General features: G+C 50.7%; 6 protein-coding genes across 6 annotated transcripts; 5 read left to right on the forward strand and 1 right to left on the reverse strand.

The window, feature by feature from the left end:
* Window positions 1-649: 649 nt before the first annotated feature.
* Window positions 650-1,785, forward strand: NECHADRAFT_41333 (uncharacterized protein; the record flags this gene model as incomplete). Its single annotated transcript, XM_003050989.1, has 2 exons — window positions 650-1,175; window positions 1,226-1,785. The coding sequence occupies 2 exons, from the start codon at window positions 650-652 to the stop codon at window positions 1,783-1,785; spliced, it is 1,086 nt and encodes a 361-aa protein (XP_003051035.1).
* Window positions 1,786-2,369: 584 nt separating this feature from the next.
* NECHADRAFT_41846 (uncharacterized protein) lies at window positions 2,370-4,187 on the forward strand (the record flags this gene model as incomplete). The annotated part of the gene is made up of 5 exons (XM_003050990.1): window positions 2,370-2,542; window positions 2,598-2,879; window positions 2,943-3,118; window positions 3,174-3,529; window positions 3,585-4,187. 5 exons carry the CDS (start codon window positions 2,370-2,372, stop codon window positions 4,185-4,187), a joined length of 1,590 nt encoding a protein of 529 aa, XP_003051036.1.
* Window positions 4,188-4,548: 361 nt separating this feature from the next.
* Window positions 4,549-6,335, forward strand: NECHADRAFT_40784 (uncharacterized protein; the record flags this gene model as incomplete). Its single annotated transcript, XM_003050991.1, has 6 exons — window positions 4,549-4,715; window positions 4,781-4,957; window positions 4,994-5,061; window positions 5,127-5,311; window positions 5,368-5,709; window positions 5,757-6,335. The coding sequence occupies 6 exons, from the start codon at window positions 4,549-4,551 to the stop codon at window positions 6,333-6,335; spliced, it is 1,518 nt and encodes a 505-aa protein (XP_003051037.1).
* A 784-nt stretch (window positions 6,336-7,119) lies between these two features.
* Window positions 7,120-9,123, forward strand: NECHADRAFT_93933 (uncharacterized protein; the record flags this gene model as incomplete). The annotated part of the gene is made up of 8 exons (XM_003050992.1): window positions 7,120-7,210; window positions 7,292-7,383; window positions 7,461-7,724; window positions 7,778-8,191; window positions 8,242-8,439; window positions 8,497-8,634; window positions 8,695-8,859; window positions 8,890-9,123. The coding sequence occupies 8 exons, from the start codon at window positions 7,120-7,122 to the stop codon at window positions 9,121-9,123; spliced, it is 1,596 nt and encodes a 531-aa protein (XP_003051038.1).
* Window positions 9,124-12,029: 2,906 nt separating this feature from the next.
* On the reverse strand, window positions 12,030-13,670 carry NECHADRAFT_41544 (uncharacterized protein; the record flags this gene model as incomplete). Its single annotated transcript, XM_003051403.1, has 1 exon — window positions 12,030-13,670. The coding sequence occupies one exon, from the start codon at window positions 13,668-13,670 to the stop codon at window positions 12,030-12,032; it is 1,641 nt and encodes a 546-aa protein (XP_003051449.1).
* A 602-nt stretch (window positions 13,671-14,272) lies between these two features.
* Window positions 14,273-15,876, forward strand: NECHADRAFT_40957 (uncharacterized protein; the record flags this gene model as incomplete). Its single annotated transcript, XM_003050993.1, has 4 exons — window positions 14,273-14,569; window positions 14,623-15,237; window positions 15,297-15,352; window positions 15,408-15,876. 4 exons carry the CDS (start codon window positions 14,273-14,275, stop codon window positions 15,874-15,876), a joined length of 1,437 nt encoding a protein of 478 aa, XP_003051039.1.
* Between the last annotated feature and the right edge of the window lie 19 nt (window positions 15,877-15,895).

A 15,895-nucleotide genomic window follows, 5' to 3' on the forward strand; every position in this document is an offset into this window, starting at 1 on the left:
CATCGCGATGGCTGACTTTGCATTATAGCTCTTTTTGTGACGAAATGGGTACATGCCATAGAACTTGACGCTTTGAACGACATTCTGACCAGTCCCGCCGAGGCCCAGCTTTTGGAGTCAATGAAGCAAGTGCTTGATGAGACAGACTGCAGTTTCAGCGAAGGTTTGTCTCTGGCTGCTGCACTGGCAAGACTATGGAGCCTGAGTCTCCAGGATGTAAGTAAAAGCAGGCCAATGATATATAATGCGAGCTGACAAGAGCAACAGGTTTGGGTATGGGGTATTACTCCCCGGATGGGGACCATCTTGTCAAGCCTGGCTGCTACGTACCAGCGAATCAATGATTCAACCCGTCACCACAGCCTTGCGGTGGGTAGCTTATCCCACCGACAGTCTATAGTTGGCCATGGTTAAACAGGGAGGACATGTCGTTCTGAGGCTTCCTCCTCTCCCGGACCACGAGCGGTTCTGATCTCAAGGGAGGAATGCCACTTGAGTACACCCCACATGGAAGTGTAGACAAGGAGTGTGGGGTACCTGGCAATGCCGGCATCACTAGAAAAGGAGCCTTCGGTCTACAGCATGTGGTAACACCCAAATCATATCAACAGTCAGAACCAATCGACTCCTTCAAGCCTAACCAAGCAAAATGAGTACATTCGAGTACGTCGGCGGAGCATACCGCGTGCTATTTGGCAGAGGAACACTTCAACAGCTCCCCTCGGCGCTCGAAAAGCTGAATGCCAAGGCCGTCATGATTCTTTCCACCCCACAACAAGTGGATGAAGCAGAGCGTATCAAAAAACTTATCGGGCAATCCGCAGCGGCCGTTTTCAGCGAGGCAACGATGCATGCGCCGATCTCTGTCACTGAAAAGGCAGTCCGGGTAGCAAAGGAGAAGATGGCAGATAGCATCGTATCCATCGGCGGTGGCAGCACCATCGGTCTAGGCAAAGCCATCAGTGTACGGACCGGCCTGCCGCATCTCTGCATCCCGACCACCTATGCCGGCAGCGAGATGACTCCGATCCTCGGGGAGACGGACCAGGGACGCAAGGTTACAAGACGTGATCCTCGGATCCTTCCTGACAGTGTTGTCTACGACATTGACCTAACCCGTTCCCTCCCGGTTCGACTTTCTGTCTACAGTGGCATCAATGCAATCGCCCACGCAGGTAGGCTCCCCTCATCAGCCGCAGGAGACAACAGCTAATGCATCGCAAAGTCGAAGCCCTCTACGCAAGCAACACGAACCCAATTATTGACCTGATGGCGGTCGAAGGAATCCGCAACCTCGCCAAGGCACTACCCGTATTGCGGGAGGATGACCAGAACGAAGATGCACGATATGAAGCTCTTTACGGGGCGTGGTTGTGTGGGATTTGCCTAGGAAGCGTCAACATGGAACTGCACCACAAGCTGTGCCACACTTTGGGTGGCACTTTCAATCTCCCGCATGCCGAAACGCACGTTACGGTCCTTCCACATGCCCTGGCGTTCAACGCTCCAGCCGTGCCAGGGCCAATGGCAAAGATTGCGTCGGCACTGCCGGACTCTGGGGGAGATGCCGCCAGGGGAATGACTAGTCTCTATCGGCGGCTCAAGATTGACTCAAGCCTGAGGGGGTACGGTATGCCGGAGAGAGGGATCGACATGACCGCTGACCTTGTAATGTCGAATCCATACAAGAACCCGCGGCCACTCGAACGAAGGGCTATCCGTGAGTTGATCCGACGTGCGTGGGGGGGTGAGGATGCCGAATACTTCCATGAAAGACTGGCTTAATATGTATGTAAGTGGGCATCTAAGACGACCACGCATGGACACATAGCGATTTAGTCTTTTAACCCACACCTGATATTTAAAATTGCCTAAATTAGCCGTAAATGCATTCCTTTCGGTGCTAGACATCTCATTCAGCTATTTATTAGTCAACACAAGCTCCTCAACATGATTACTGTCGCCTGCCTGGCGCGCGCCGTGCACTCAAAGGCGCCCTACCCTAGATTCTCGCCAGTCAGCCTCTAATGTGGGGTTCCCCTGGACCCCACGAGTAAAACATGGGGTATCTCCACTCTGCCCCTGCGCTAAACCCAGTTCAATGTGGGGTAGCCCAGGGTTAGCAGGATGTGTCGAAGTAACACACACGAATGTGTATTTGTGGAGTGACTACCTACCTGGGTACCTTGCTATAGCTGTGGAGGAGTAGTTTTGTGATCAACATTATCGCACGTGCTCACAAATATTAAGTAGTCTTTTAATGGAGGGATACCTTTGACCGCCAGGGTTACGCAAAGCTCGCCCCAGCTTCTCGACTTCACATTTCTCCAAGCTCTCATTCCTCTACGTTGCTGCGAAATCGACACGCCATGGGTTCTGCACCAGGAAGATACAATCACCCGGTAATCGGAAATGTCCAAGGCAACGAGGCAGATGGTGTTGTCCAGTTTCTCGGCGTCAAATATGGCGTTTTGGACCACTGGTTTGACAATGCGAGGTTACCATCCTATGATGGCAGTGGCCTCATTGCCGCGAAGCATGGGTAAGGCCCTCAGCACCAACCTCCTGTAAACATGACACTGAAGCCATGAATATAGCCCACAAGCCATATCGGACCCTGCTGGGGTTGATGTTGAACACCTGATCATCCAGAAGGCTCTGCCAAAACCCGAGCCCCCTGGTTGTTCAGGAACGGAATGCCTCAATATGAATATTACTGTACCCCAGGAAGCTTCCCCGTCGAGCAAATTTCCGGTCATGGTCTTCATTCACGGAGGAGGCTTTTTTACTGGCGCCAACTGGTGGCCCCAGGTCGACACGAAGAAAATTGTCCAACTCTCCATCCAGCAGGGGAAACCCATCATTGCGATAAATATCAAGTAAGGCATCGTCCAGAAACCTTCCTTATTCTTCAGCAACTGACCAGCTTCGTCCACTCACAGCTACCGCCTTGGCATTGCTGGCTTCCTCACGTCTCTAGAACTACGCGACGCAGGTTTCCAAAGCAACAACGGTCACCATGACCAACGGGTGGCCTTGCGATGGATCAAAGAGTACATTTCTGGTTTTGGCGGTGATCCTGATCGCGTAACGGTCGCTGGCGAAAGCATAGGCGGACGTGGGTATCCGACCTTGACATCTTTGGCGCACCGACTGACTGCATTTCGCAATAGTCTCTGCACTACGAGCTTTGAGTCCTGACGAGAAGCTCGCATCACGTGTTGTTGTGTTGGCTGGCGCACCTCCTCTCATGACCCCACCGCCGCTGGAAACGGCTGAACTTCCGTATCAGCAAATCCTCAAGGCCCTTGGTGTTGAAGGTAGCTCTCCAGCCGAGCGAATCCAGGCCCTTAAAGATACACCCCCCGAGTATTTATCTGCAAAGATAGACAAGGGCATAATGTTCACCCCCCTGGTGGATGGCAGGCTTATACCATCCCAGCCAACATTCGAGGCCATTCTCAACGGGAACCCACCATGGAAGAACACTTCCTGTGAGGCTGCCCTTGTCGGCTATGCCCCTCTCGATGTATGTGCACATAATTCCTGTGCAAGTTCGATTTTGGCTTACAAAGAATAACCAGGCCAGCGTCCTTGGAATCATGGGTCTGTTCCAAAGAAAACAGGGCCTCGCAGCCGCATTCTCTGACCATGTGCGGTCGAATTTGACGCACCAGTCCCAGGTGGCAGACAAATTACTGGAAATCTACAAGATCAGACACGAAACAAGCGACGATGAAGCTTTGCTGCGCATCATCCAGTTCGCCTCGGATATTGGGTACCGTGCAACAGCCCATGCGTTGGCCAAGACATTCCCAGGAGAGTCGTTCCTGTTGCAGTTCTCAGAGCCAAATCCGTGGGAGGGCCCTTTTAAAGGCCACACCACGCATGTACTGGACGTTGCATTTCTATTCCAGAACTATAACGAGCATCTAGATAGTCAGCAGAGAGCCTCGGCTGTGCAGTTCGCCCAGGACGTCATTCTGTTCATGCATGGCCATGCGCCCTGGGACAACTTTCAGAAAGCCGGCGGTATGGCCATTTACGAGAATGGGACCAAGAAGGTCGTGGAAGGCCGCGATACCATGATAGAGGAATATGCCGGTATGCTTGAACTAGGAGAGATCGTTGGGCTGGATTTCTTGATTAAGTTGGTGGATGGATTCATGTTTAGGACAGAGTCTTGAGTCTTTCCGTGTAGCAATCAACTCTTCGCTGCCCGATTTCGTCGTGGAGAATATTTCTTGTTCAAATCTAGTTTGGCAGCCACCGGGTCATTGCCGTACGGATTTCTTCTAAACAGGTCCGAGAAACACGCAAAGAAGACACTGTTGAGATTTTGGGAAATGTCCAAGCTATGTGGGGTTTGTTTCCACACGAGGAGAGGAGAACGAGGGGGGTGGTTGAGAAGTCCAATTCCACCCATTCATTGATAAATATGACAATTCCCCAGCTGCTCCATTACTCCCAGTTCTTTTCGCTCTCGCTCACTTTCCTTACCTTTTCCCTATCATCCGAATATTGAACTCTACCCCAGATCCTGCAAAAATGTCTGTTTCACTTCATCACAAGGATTTACAGTGTACGTTTGCAGGAGTTGAACTCGGTTCTCTGGTTCACTTTCGAGGGATTCCATACGGCACAATCCCACACAGATTCGGCCTACCGTCTGCGCCAACAAACCTGTCGGACACGATCAACTGTACTCAATATGGGTTGGTCAAGTCCCGTAGCCTGATATCAATGAGATGGTGACGCTAACTCTGATTCTGACTCAAAGCCCTCGATGCCCACAGGTCCCTGTCGATGTTGGTCATTTACTCCGTATCCCTTCTGATGCCAAGCTCCCGATAGAACCTGAAGATGAGTTCAACTGTCTCAACCTGGACATCGTAGCGCCTAAGGATCTTGCATCACCACGGCATAGACTTCCCGTCATAGTGTGGATTCATGGCATGTCATATCCCACATCGGCAACCAGAACGTGAATGAGAGCTGACATTCGTTCTCAAGGGGGATCTCAAGCCGTCACTTTCGGAAGCGCTGCATCGGGGCTCTGTGGTGTGTTACAAAGCATCTCAATCCCGTATAAGCTGATTGCAGGCCTTCTAACAGCAAACTCCAAGACTTTTCTGCAATTATCGAGGATTCCTTGAAGCTAGGCAACCCGATTTTGGCCGTGTTTGTTCAATACCGACTCAACATCTTCGGGTTTGGCGATGAGACGAGCGAAGGGAATCTGGGCTTACGCGATCAAGCCCTGGCGCTCGATTGGGTGCGGCGTAACATCTCAGGCTTTGGTGGTGACCCTGTGAGTTATGTTGGACACTATCTACCAGCTTATGGCTACTGACGCTGCGCTTGTAGGACGCGATAACTCTAGCAGGTGAAAGTGCCGGAGCTGTGTACACTCACGCTCATCTTGTTTCTCATGCACCTGCGAAGCAATTTGTGCTGTCGTCAGGCTCAATGTATCTGTCGCCTCCCCAACCAGTGGAGAAAGCTCAATTTGTTCGTCAAACATTGGGCCGGCATCTTAGTACCCTTGGAGACTTTGACTTGCGGACCGCTCCTGTCGAGGTTATTATTGAGGCTATCAAGGTGTCAGGGATCCAGTCCTGGTTTCTGGTAGCCGATAATGTGCTTCAAGACTGGCAACAAAACACAGGTAGCTCAGAGAGACTTCTTCTCAGTGATGTCCGAAATGAGGTGAGTAGCTCGGTCCATTACTCTGCAAGTTGGCTAACCTCCGTAAGTCCATCATCTGGAGAGAAGGTATCTGGACAACGAGCATCGACCGCATCGACAATGCGTTTAATTTGGCCGGGGAATATAGCAGCGAGCTGAAGAGTCTTTACAATATCCGCGCTGATAGGCCATCCTCGTGCAGGATCGGGGCCTTGGATTTCATCAACGACTACAAATTCGTTCTCCCGGTGGAAAACATGACGAAGCAATGGCGTCAAGCACAGAAGCCCGTCTTTCGATGCCTCTTGGACGAGGAAAACCCTTGGCAGCCGTCAAATGGAGCTCATCATGGGATAGACCTGGTGTTTCTGTTCGGAGGATTTGATTCGGGTCTGTCGGACGGAGCAAGGCGGACAGGGGAAAACATGCGCAAAGCATGGATCGACTTCGTCTCCCAACGGGACCCTTGGCCGTCAGACTCATATGCAGCTTTCGGGCCCTTCGGCATGTACTATTCTCTTGAAGAAAAGGACCTAGGCTCGCGTAGAAGGATGCGCCAAGTGGCTTCTCTAAGCCAGCAGGACACGACTGGGTTGGACAGAGTTTTTGCCGCGTTGGCCACAGGCAATATCAGCCTCCTCAATTAGATGACCGTATCTCTATCTCCTTGCTTGCGCGGGGACTGCCATTACATACCGAGCTAAGATCTGGATCAATTATGATTAATCTCTTCTTAGGCTTACTCAAATATAGATAAGGGATTAATATATTATCATGTAATTTCTGTGAAGGCTTAGATAGTGCTCTAATAGTGAACATCAATATGCTCTAACAGTCCTCGCGCAAGCAAGGAGATATAGCGCCTCTCTTAGATCCTGAGACCTAAAGTCGCAAATTGAAGCAGACGAGAGCCCGGAGCTGTGTGCACCTACCTCAAGGAATAACCCGTATCTCTAATTATGGAGTTACCTTGCTCCTCCGGCCTGGCAGGCCGCCCTAAGACATGGTGCATAATGGAGGACTTGGAAAACTCCTTGATGAGCCCTGGTCAGTAGCATTGGACCACTTCACCCCACGTGGAGGTGGTCGCACGGTTGACAGTTTCTGGGGAAACTCCTACTCTTAGCTGGCACATTCTATACCCATCACGGCGTTTGGGTTGTGTTGGTGCGGGGAACCCCACATCTTGATCGAGTTTGATATGTGAACAAGGGGGCTTAAGGGTCAATTAATAATTGACTGATGACCAGCAAGCCCATCCAGCTACCCAGCCTAGACACAACTGGCCAGAGCTGCTGAACCGCAAAGATGATTATCGAATATATTACACTACCTCTTTTGACGATGATTGCCGGCGCGGCTCTACTTGTTATGACCCTGCGATGTTTAGTATCCCCTTTCTTTTCGCCTCTACGACATGTTCCCGGACCGATGGCCGCAAGGTTTTCTCGATACTGGTACATGAAGCGTGTATCCGAGGGAAATTTCCACAAACTGAATATTCAACTTCACCGACAACATGGTACGCGTGAAGTTGAGCTCGCCGGTTCAAAGACGGGGCAGTGACAGATACAAGACGAGCGACAACTAACTCCAAACCAAGGTCCAATTGTAAGAATCGCTCCGAACCAGTTCAGCATCGACGACCCAGAGGCGACAAAGATCATATATGGCCTTGCCAAGGGATTTGTTAAGGTAAGAGAAGACGCCATGAAACGGCCGGAACGCTTTGTTCCCTCGTACCAAGTCCAATGCTAACAATCCCGCTCAAGTCAGCATGGTACAAGGCATCCGGCGATCCTTTCGCATCACATACGGATTTATTCACCGACTTGAATCCCACGCGTCATGCCTCGAACCGAAGGCTAGTGGCGAACTTGTACTCGGCGACATCACTGCGGAATATGGAGGGTGATGTTGACGAATGCATCGATATGCTTGTCACGCGCCTTGACCAACTTGCAGAGTCTAGACAAGCGTTCGACTTGCAATTCTGGATGCAAAGTTACGCATTTGATGTCATTGGGCAGATCACAGTGAGTGTTTGGAAACTTCAGCAACCGATAACCCTCTGCTGACGGTGGTCAAGTTAGGGAAGAGATTCGGGATACTCGATGAGGGCGCCGATAAAGACGACATCTTTGGAAACCTGCATGAGTATCTGAAGTACTGTGCCGTGATTGGGGTTTACGACGAGCTCCACAGATTTCTGTTCTGGCTGATGACCAAGTTTCCAACCAAGGGTCTGACTGGCATAGGGACGTTCACCGTGGAGCAAATCGAAATGTCACGAAACCGACGGAAGAACGATCCCGATTCAAAGACCCGGATGGACTTCTTGTCTAGGACCATGGGGCTGCACGAAAATAATCCTGCCAAGTTCCCACTTCCTGCGGTTCAGTCAACATGTCTCGTGAACATCGGAGCAGGGTCTGATACAACGTCGATTTCTTTATGTTCCATTCTGTACAACCTCATAACTCACCCAGATGCCCTCCAAAAGGTATGCCCCCGCCCGGCCAGGCATTTTAATCCTGACTAACCAAATCATAGCTGCGGGACGAGATTGATCAAAAGCTGGAGGAACTTGGCGACACAACTCGAATCCCTTTCAAGGACACACAAGCGATGCCGTATCTTCAAGCATGCATTAAGGAAGCCTTGAGGCTCCACCCAGCTACCGGCCTCCCCCTTGCGAGAGTCGTTCCTCAAGGCGGTGCTACCATTAGCGGCACTTTCTTCCCCCAAGGTGTACGTGCCCCTAGATACCCCGTAGATTTGGAACATGAATCGCTGACCGCTTGGTAGACTGTCGTTGGCATCAATACTTGGGTGGCTCATAGAAATCCCCAAGTGTTTGGAGAGGACGTCGAGGCTTTCCGGCCAGAGCGATGGCTAGACTCGGACAAGCAAAGGGTATCAGAAATGGATTCATGTTGGATGCCCGTGAGTTTTCTCCCTAACATGCACAAACATGACAGAATGGAGAACTGACTGTTGTATCAGTTCGGAGCTGGATCTCGCACCTGCATTGGCAAGAACATTAGCTTGCTCGAGATGAACAAGCTGGTGCCTGTGCTCGTCAGGGAGTTTGACTTTGTCGCCTGTGATCCAAGCAAGGGTACTCACGAGGATTATTGGTTGGTTAAGCAACGGAACATGATGTGCATGGTATCTCGCAGAAACAACGTGTCAACATAGACACCACAGTCATGGAAAGCAATATCTGGATTCGCGCTCAATATTCGGCCTATATGCCGCAACTGCAGCATGTTGGTTGGGATTCAATTGTCGATGTCAGTCAGTACATCGGCCTTGAACCGTCTTGTCTATGATGCTAGAGCCTGTTGCACGATAAGGTGTGGAAATCATATAAGGCTGCCGCAACTCAAAAGGAGTTCGAGTGAGTCTCTGCGGGAAAAACCCAGTATCTAGTTCCATGTCTCCCAGCACTACGAGTACACCCACTAGCAACCAACTTGGTTTCAGGATTTGTAAAGGGATCGAGGCCCAGTAGTGACTTGGATCGAATGCGGGGTGTTGGACGGGCGAACCCCACATCTGGCACCGACCTCGTCAACAAACTTGGGGACCTTGGGTGGTCTTTGTGGGGGGGATAATGGTTAATCCCACTCATGGCTGAGCAGCTCCCTTCTATCATTGGGGAGGCTTACCACCCCAGGCTCTTTCGCATTGTTCGTACTCGAATCTTTAGAGAGAGCCTCGCCTTGTATCAGTAAGACGCGTCTCTGAGAAAACTCCCTGGTGTAACAACCTAGCTTCGACTCCATGGATAGTGAAGAAAACAAGCAGAGACGAGGTAAGGACTCGGAGCCTTCGGCAACTCGCCGCAAAAAGGCACCGCGAGCCTGTGATAGATGCCGCAAGAGAAAGACTAGATGCGACGTTTCATTCGGATGCATGCCGTGTTCGAGCTGTAGGATCAAGGGATGGGACTGTGTTGTTGTGGGTTCTGCAGCACCTAGAAACGGGTGAGTCTGGACAAGGGCCTCTTTGAATCTGTTCTAACCAGATTATGGCCCAGTTGCCAAAACAAAAAACAGCACAATTCCGGTCGAGGAGTTTCCGAAGAGCCCATCCGGAAGCCTTCACCACCAGCCCAAGCTATCACGGGCATCTATCATACGCCTGTGTCACAGGGTACGCCAGATGAACTCTCATCACGCACTACGTCCTCCCCTGTTATCGACTCGGAGAGACCATGTTCAGTACACTACACGTCTTATGACTTCCTCGAAGTGAGCAACAGGGCCAATCTACAAGTTGAAGGCGTCACATACCTAGCATCCCAAGGGTGCTTCAACCTGCCCAGTCGACCGGCCCTGGACATCATCGTTCGGCAATACTTCCGCCTGACTCATCCACTATTTCCTCTTCTAAATGAGGTCGATTTCTGCGAGATAGTCGAGGGCGGCGTGGTACCAAGTCCATCGGCACCTAAGATTTCACTACTACTTTTTCAATCTTTTCTATTTGCATCGTGCGATGTAAGACAATTACTGCTTTGATAACCAAGATTCCAATCACTGACGAATGTTTTCCAAGTCTACCCCCCTCGAAACCATTCAAAGCATGGGCTTTGCAGACTGTAAGCAGGCCAGATCTTGTTTCTACAGAAAAGCCAAGGTATGTTTCTCAAGGTTATTCTACTGTTTTGGTGCACAAATAAATTCTCTCTTAGCTGCTATACGATTTCGACACCGAGACATCCTCACTCATTATCTCACAAGCGGCTCTCCTGCTGTCTCGTGGCTCACTGTCTCTGACTCTCATGGCAGGTCAAATGGACTCAGTCTGGCTGGCCATTGCCATTAACCATGCAGAAATTATGGGTGCAAGCCAATATGAATCGTCACCATCAATGAATCGCTCTAATGAGAATACACTGAAACGACTTTGGTGGTGCTGCATCATCCAAGACAGGCTGGCCTCGTTATGTCTTGGTCGACGAATGCAGATTGACGGCACACATTTCGACGTGAGCTCTCATCAGCCTTTGGGAATAGGTGACCTGAAAGATGAAACCAACCATAGCCAAGTTTTCAACGCGTCTTTGAAAACCAACCTGATCGGGCTGTTGGAAAAGTTTCTCCATCTCTGCCAAGTGCTGAGCACTATATTCCACCTCACACGTGTACCCCCTCAGCCGACGCCTGGCGATTTCAGCACAACCCTGGCTGAAATTGCTATTGTCAAAAGTCAACTCCGGGAATGGTACAAAGACATATCTCACAATCTACCGCATCTCATCAATCCACAAGGAGGCTCACCACTCATAAAGGATGAGGAGGACTTTTCAATTATCAACTTGTACTTCAACACGGTAATCATTTACTACTGGTTAGTTCATCCCCCTTCTATATCTATTATGTCGACTCACTAACCTGGCAGTTCTGCTTGGCTCGTTTTATGTCATCACGAGAGGCTATGCCTTGTGACTCAGTGCAACTCTGCTCATCATCCACTATCCGTCCATTTTACGGCAACAACCCGAAACCAGCGGGAGATTGAGGAAGCAACTTTGGCCCTGACAAAATGCTTTGAGAGGCTGTCTCAACTGGGTTCAGGGCAAATTCTCCCTTGTACCGTCGTCCAATGCACTGCAATACCCCTGACGCTGCATGCTCTGGATTGCCAAATGTCGACGGCCGCTAGTCTGCAAGGTTCGGATCAAGAGCTCCTGCGGCAGAATATGAGCTTAAAATGCCTAGTTCAAATTTTGAAGGATCATTATTCTCGACATGATGTCATTGATCTCATCATCACCATCTTACGACACGAACTTGGCACTGAAAGGCTGGAGGACTTTTACATTGCCATGAACGAGTTGGTTACTGATTCCTTCCAATGGAAGAGTCTCTTGAGCTTGGCCCCAAAGATCTATCTTCGATTGGTCTATTCGACAAGTTTATCTCTGAGCAAATCTCGGGTTGTAAAAGATCCAGATTTGCCAGCTGCTCTACGGAATGTCGCTCATTCTCGATCCGGCGCTGCGGCAGTCCCCTACCTGCGTCATGGCAGTGATTGGAGTTTTGATGCAGAGCTAGGTATAGACGTTTCGCTCGCATTCCTTCCCTCTGATATGCTTTTTCACTCGGACTCTGTTTGACTATCGGCGCGTCGTTCTGGAAAGTGGCATCTGAACTTGCCAATGCAGGATATCATGTAGGTGAAATAGGATGGCGAATGGCTGGCTTCTTGGAGTTCAACAGGATAATTAGGGGCATTTTTAATTGAACCTGACTACTAGTGTTGGTTGTGCAGACATCACCTCAGCACATGTCCGGCTACTACCCGGCCTCCCAACCGGATTAAAGGATTTACATATCCGGATGAGTCTTGATGTTGAACTTTTCCATGTTATGCTTGTGCCAAAATCCCCTGTACCGTTTCCCAAACACATAGACCAATACTGTAGACAACACAAGCCCGAGACTAATCCCACCAAAGGTGAAGAAGGGCGCTCTCGCGCCAGCCGATGCAGTCCAATCATTCATGAAGTAGGTGTAACCATAGAACAGGAAGTTCTTGACCATGACATTAGCAATGAAGATCTCGCCGCTCATGCCGCGAAAGGCATCAATGGTATAGGCAGAACAGGGACCGATGATGAAGGAAGTTCCGCAGAGCATCAGTCCCCACATGAAGGCGACAAGATAAATGCTACCTTGAGCGTAGGACACAGCACCGAAGCCGAAAAGGCCAGCTCCGCAGAGGACACCCAAGGGCGTCAAAGCTAGGCGAAATTCCGGCTCAAAGACTCCCTTGTTCCTCTTGGCCATCCAAAGACTCAGGGGGTCTAGGAGCGCACCCACGATGACTGAGCCGATGGCGCCACCGATAAAAGGACCCAAGGACATGTAGCCAACCTCGGCGACGGAAAGTAAATAAGGAGGTGGCGAGAATAGCTGAGCGATCACGTACGCGATAGCAACATAAAAGGATGTCACAGATCCACCGACGAAGACGGTCCAGAGAGCTGCGAGATTTGTGCAAGCCACGAATGGTGAGATAGTGAGCTCAAAGAGGTTTTCATCGGTGAAGCTGCCGTTGAAGAGAGCCAATTCTTGCCAGAAACTCTTCCTTGGGAGGATACTCGGTATAGACTCGACATTTTCCACTCGGCACGCGTCTTCTCCCTCTGTAGCGGGCTTCTCCGTGACACCCTCAGTGTCCACGTTGATCACATGGTGCCCAGGTTGAGGGTTGCGAACGTAGGAAGTCTCCGGGACAAAGAAGAATAGAAGAAGCAGCTGGAATCCAACGCACGCGGCGAGGATGTGGAAAAGATAATGCCAGCCCAGGCTTAACGTGATTCTACCCGCAACAACCGAGCTGAGATTCGACACGCAATTCAGCGTAAACGCCATGACCATGGTCCAAAGACCGCGTTCGTGGACAAAGAAGAGATCGCCGATACTGGTAAAGACGAGTGACTCATACGCAGCAAGAGAAAAGCCTTGAACGATGCGACTGGCAAGGAGAGTGTTGTAGGTCGTGCTGGTGGATCCGATAATGGTGCCAAAGAGGCAGGCCAGAGACGAAAAGAAGAAGACAGGACGCTTCCCATACTTCCTTGACAAAGCCGATACAGCGGGACCTGATGCACCTGCGACCAGGAGTTGGTACCCCGAAAGGACGGTTATGTCTCCAATCGGTCGATTGAACTGAACGGCGAGGACAGCGAGACTTGCATTGAGCAAAGGTCCAGTGCAGCTAGCGCACAGACAGGAACCAAGGACGAGGATTAAGGAGGCAATGTATTTCTTCCACTGCGGCCAGTTCAAGGGATCGTTTGGGTCGTCAGAAGGTTGCGGTGTGAGAATGATGTCGCTGTATTTCCCAGTGCCACGCTTCAGTGTTCGGTCGTCATGGATGCGTTCGGCCTCTTCGGCTCCGAGAACAACAGTTCCAGGCACACTGTCCGTATGGTGATGGGGTTCAAGAATACCGAGACCCATGGTGTTGGTGATTTGGGGTTGAAAGAGATGACAATTTGCAGCGATCGCTGGGGAGTCAAGCTACGAGTTAGGGAAAAAGATCGACACTCCAGAAATCAGGCATGTATTTATACGCATCCAGGACTTGCACAATACGTTCTAATTCCAGCTTTGCTCATCCTGCCGTCTCTAATGGCACCGAGATGACAGCCTTCCATCAGATCTACAAGGGCCTAGATCTAACTAATTTGTGGGGTACACAAGCCCGCTGTCGTTAGAAAGAAGATCATTGGCACTGATGCTTTTGACTTGCTCTTTGGAGTCGAGGTGTGTATCGGGTAAGATTATAACTATCCAGGAGTCGTCATGAAAGATGGCTTAGAAGAGGCGCCGAGTTGGTCACCCCGCATTACTCCACTTCCCCGATCATGACATGATACCTGATAACTACCCCACAACCACGAGTACCTGGGACCCAGATGTATCATGTGGGGGATGATCCATGTAATATTAAACCTGCCATGGCCGAGCTGCTAAACGCTTGGAGCTATGCATTACACAGAAAGCACTGCACTCTAGCTTGAAACAGTCAACCGGTACTCTTGCGCTTATGCTCAAACACAATGACTAACCAGGACTTCCAAAAGATCTTTCACTGGGCAGAGACCCAGAAGAACGGTTCCATCCCCTCGTTCGAGACCCGACCAAACGACCCATACCAGTACCAATCTGGCTTCAATAATAGCTTTGAGTCAGAGGCTGTCCCCGGCACTATCCCAAAGGGTCAGAACAGCCCCCGTGCTATCCGTTTCGGACTATACGCTGAGCAAATCACCGCCTCGGCCTTTGTCGCCCCACGCCACGTCAACAAGAAGGCCTGGCTATACCGTGCCCGTCCTGCTGTTGCACACCAGGGATTTGTTAGTAGCTGCGGATAAAGAAGTGTCGATGATTGTGGCTGACTGTTGTGTAGACCAACCTGCCTGACAACCCTGACACAGAGTCGAATTTCCTTCCCACCAACCCGAGGGTACATGTTTCTCCTACCCAGTTAGCCTGGAATCCATTCGAGATTCCCAATGGCCAGGACCAGGACTTTGTCGACGGCTTGAAGACGATTGCTGGGTCAGGAGATCCTACGCTCCGCGAAGGTCTTGCCACGCATGTCTTTCTCTGCAACAAGAGCATGGAAAAGAGAGCCTTTGTCAACTCGGACGGCGACTTCCTCATCGTGCCTCAGCAAGGAGCCCTAGATATCCAGACCGAGTTTGGCTTCTTGTACGTCCAGCCCGGTGAGATCTGCGTTATCCAGCGCGGTCAGAGATTCAAGGTCAAGGTCGAAGGGCCAACTCGAGGCTATATCCTCGAAATTTGGGGCTCCAACTTTGAATTGCCTGAGCTGGGCCCGCTCGGTGCCAATGGACTTGCTAATGCTCGGGACTTCCTTCACCCTGTTGCTGCCTACGAGGTCACTGAGAATGACCCTTGGGAGATCACCTATAAACTGGGAGGGAAGTTTTTCCAGAGCAAGCAGCGCCACTGTCCGTTCGACGTTATCGCCTGGTCTGGCAACTACGTGCCATACAAGGTAGGCATTTCTCAGTCACCAGCGTGGCTGCTGGATGCTGTATGCTGACATTTATAAAGTACGATCTCACCAAATTTGTTAATGTTGGGTCAATCTCAGTTGACCATATCGACCCGTAAGTCCATCCCCATTGGCATTTCGCCCATGGCCACAATATTCTGACAAAATAGCTCCATCTTCTGTGTTTTGACAGCCAAGTCGAGGGATCCGACCGCCCCGCTGGCCGACTTTCTCATCTTCTCGCCCCGATGGGATGTCGCATCGCACACCTACAGGCCGCCATACTATCACCGCAACTGTGCCTCCGAGCTAATGGGTCTCATCTACGGCGACTATGATGGCCGATCCGACGAATTCCGCCCAGGCAGCGTCTCGTTTGAGTGTGGATTTGTCCCTCATGGCGTCGCCTACGAGCAGTTTGCGGCTGCTTCCAAAGAAGATCCTCCGGTCATGAGGATCTCGGAAGGCTCAGTCGCCTTCATGTTTGAGAGTAGTCGTGCCTTTACTATCACGGACTACGCGTGGAAGAGCGACCAGAAGCACGAGCATGATCCGAAAATGTGGGATGATCTGGTCGACAATTTCTCCAAGCACAAGATTGAGGTGGATCAGCTCTTGGCTAGAAAGGCTGCTAAATAAGCGTCTCCTTTAGAGGGCA

This window comes from Fusarium vanettenii, assembly GCF_000151355.1.
Source record: "Fusarium vanettenii 77-13-4 chromosome 5 genomic scaffold NECHAsca_5_chr5_3_0, whole genome shotgun sequence".
Classification (NCBI taxonomy): domain Eukaryota; kingdom Fungi; phylum Ascomycota; class Sordariomycetes; order Hypocreales; family Nectriaceae; genus Fusarium; species Fusarium vanettenii.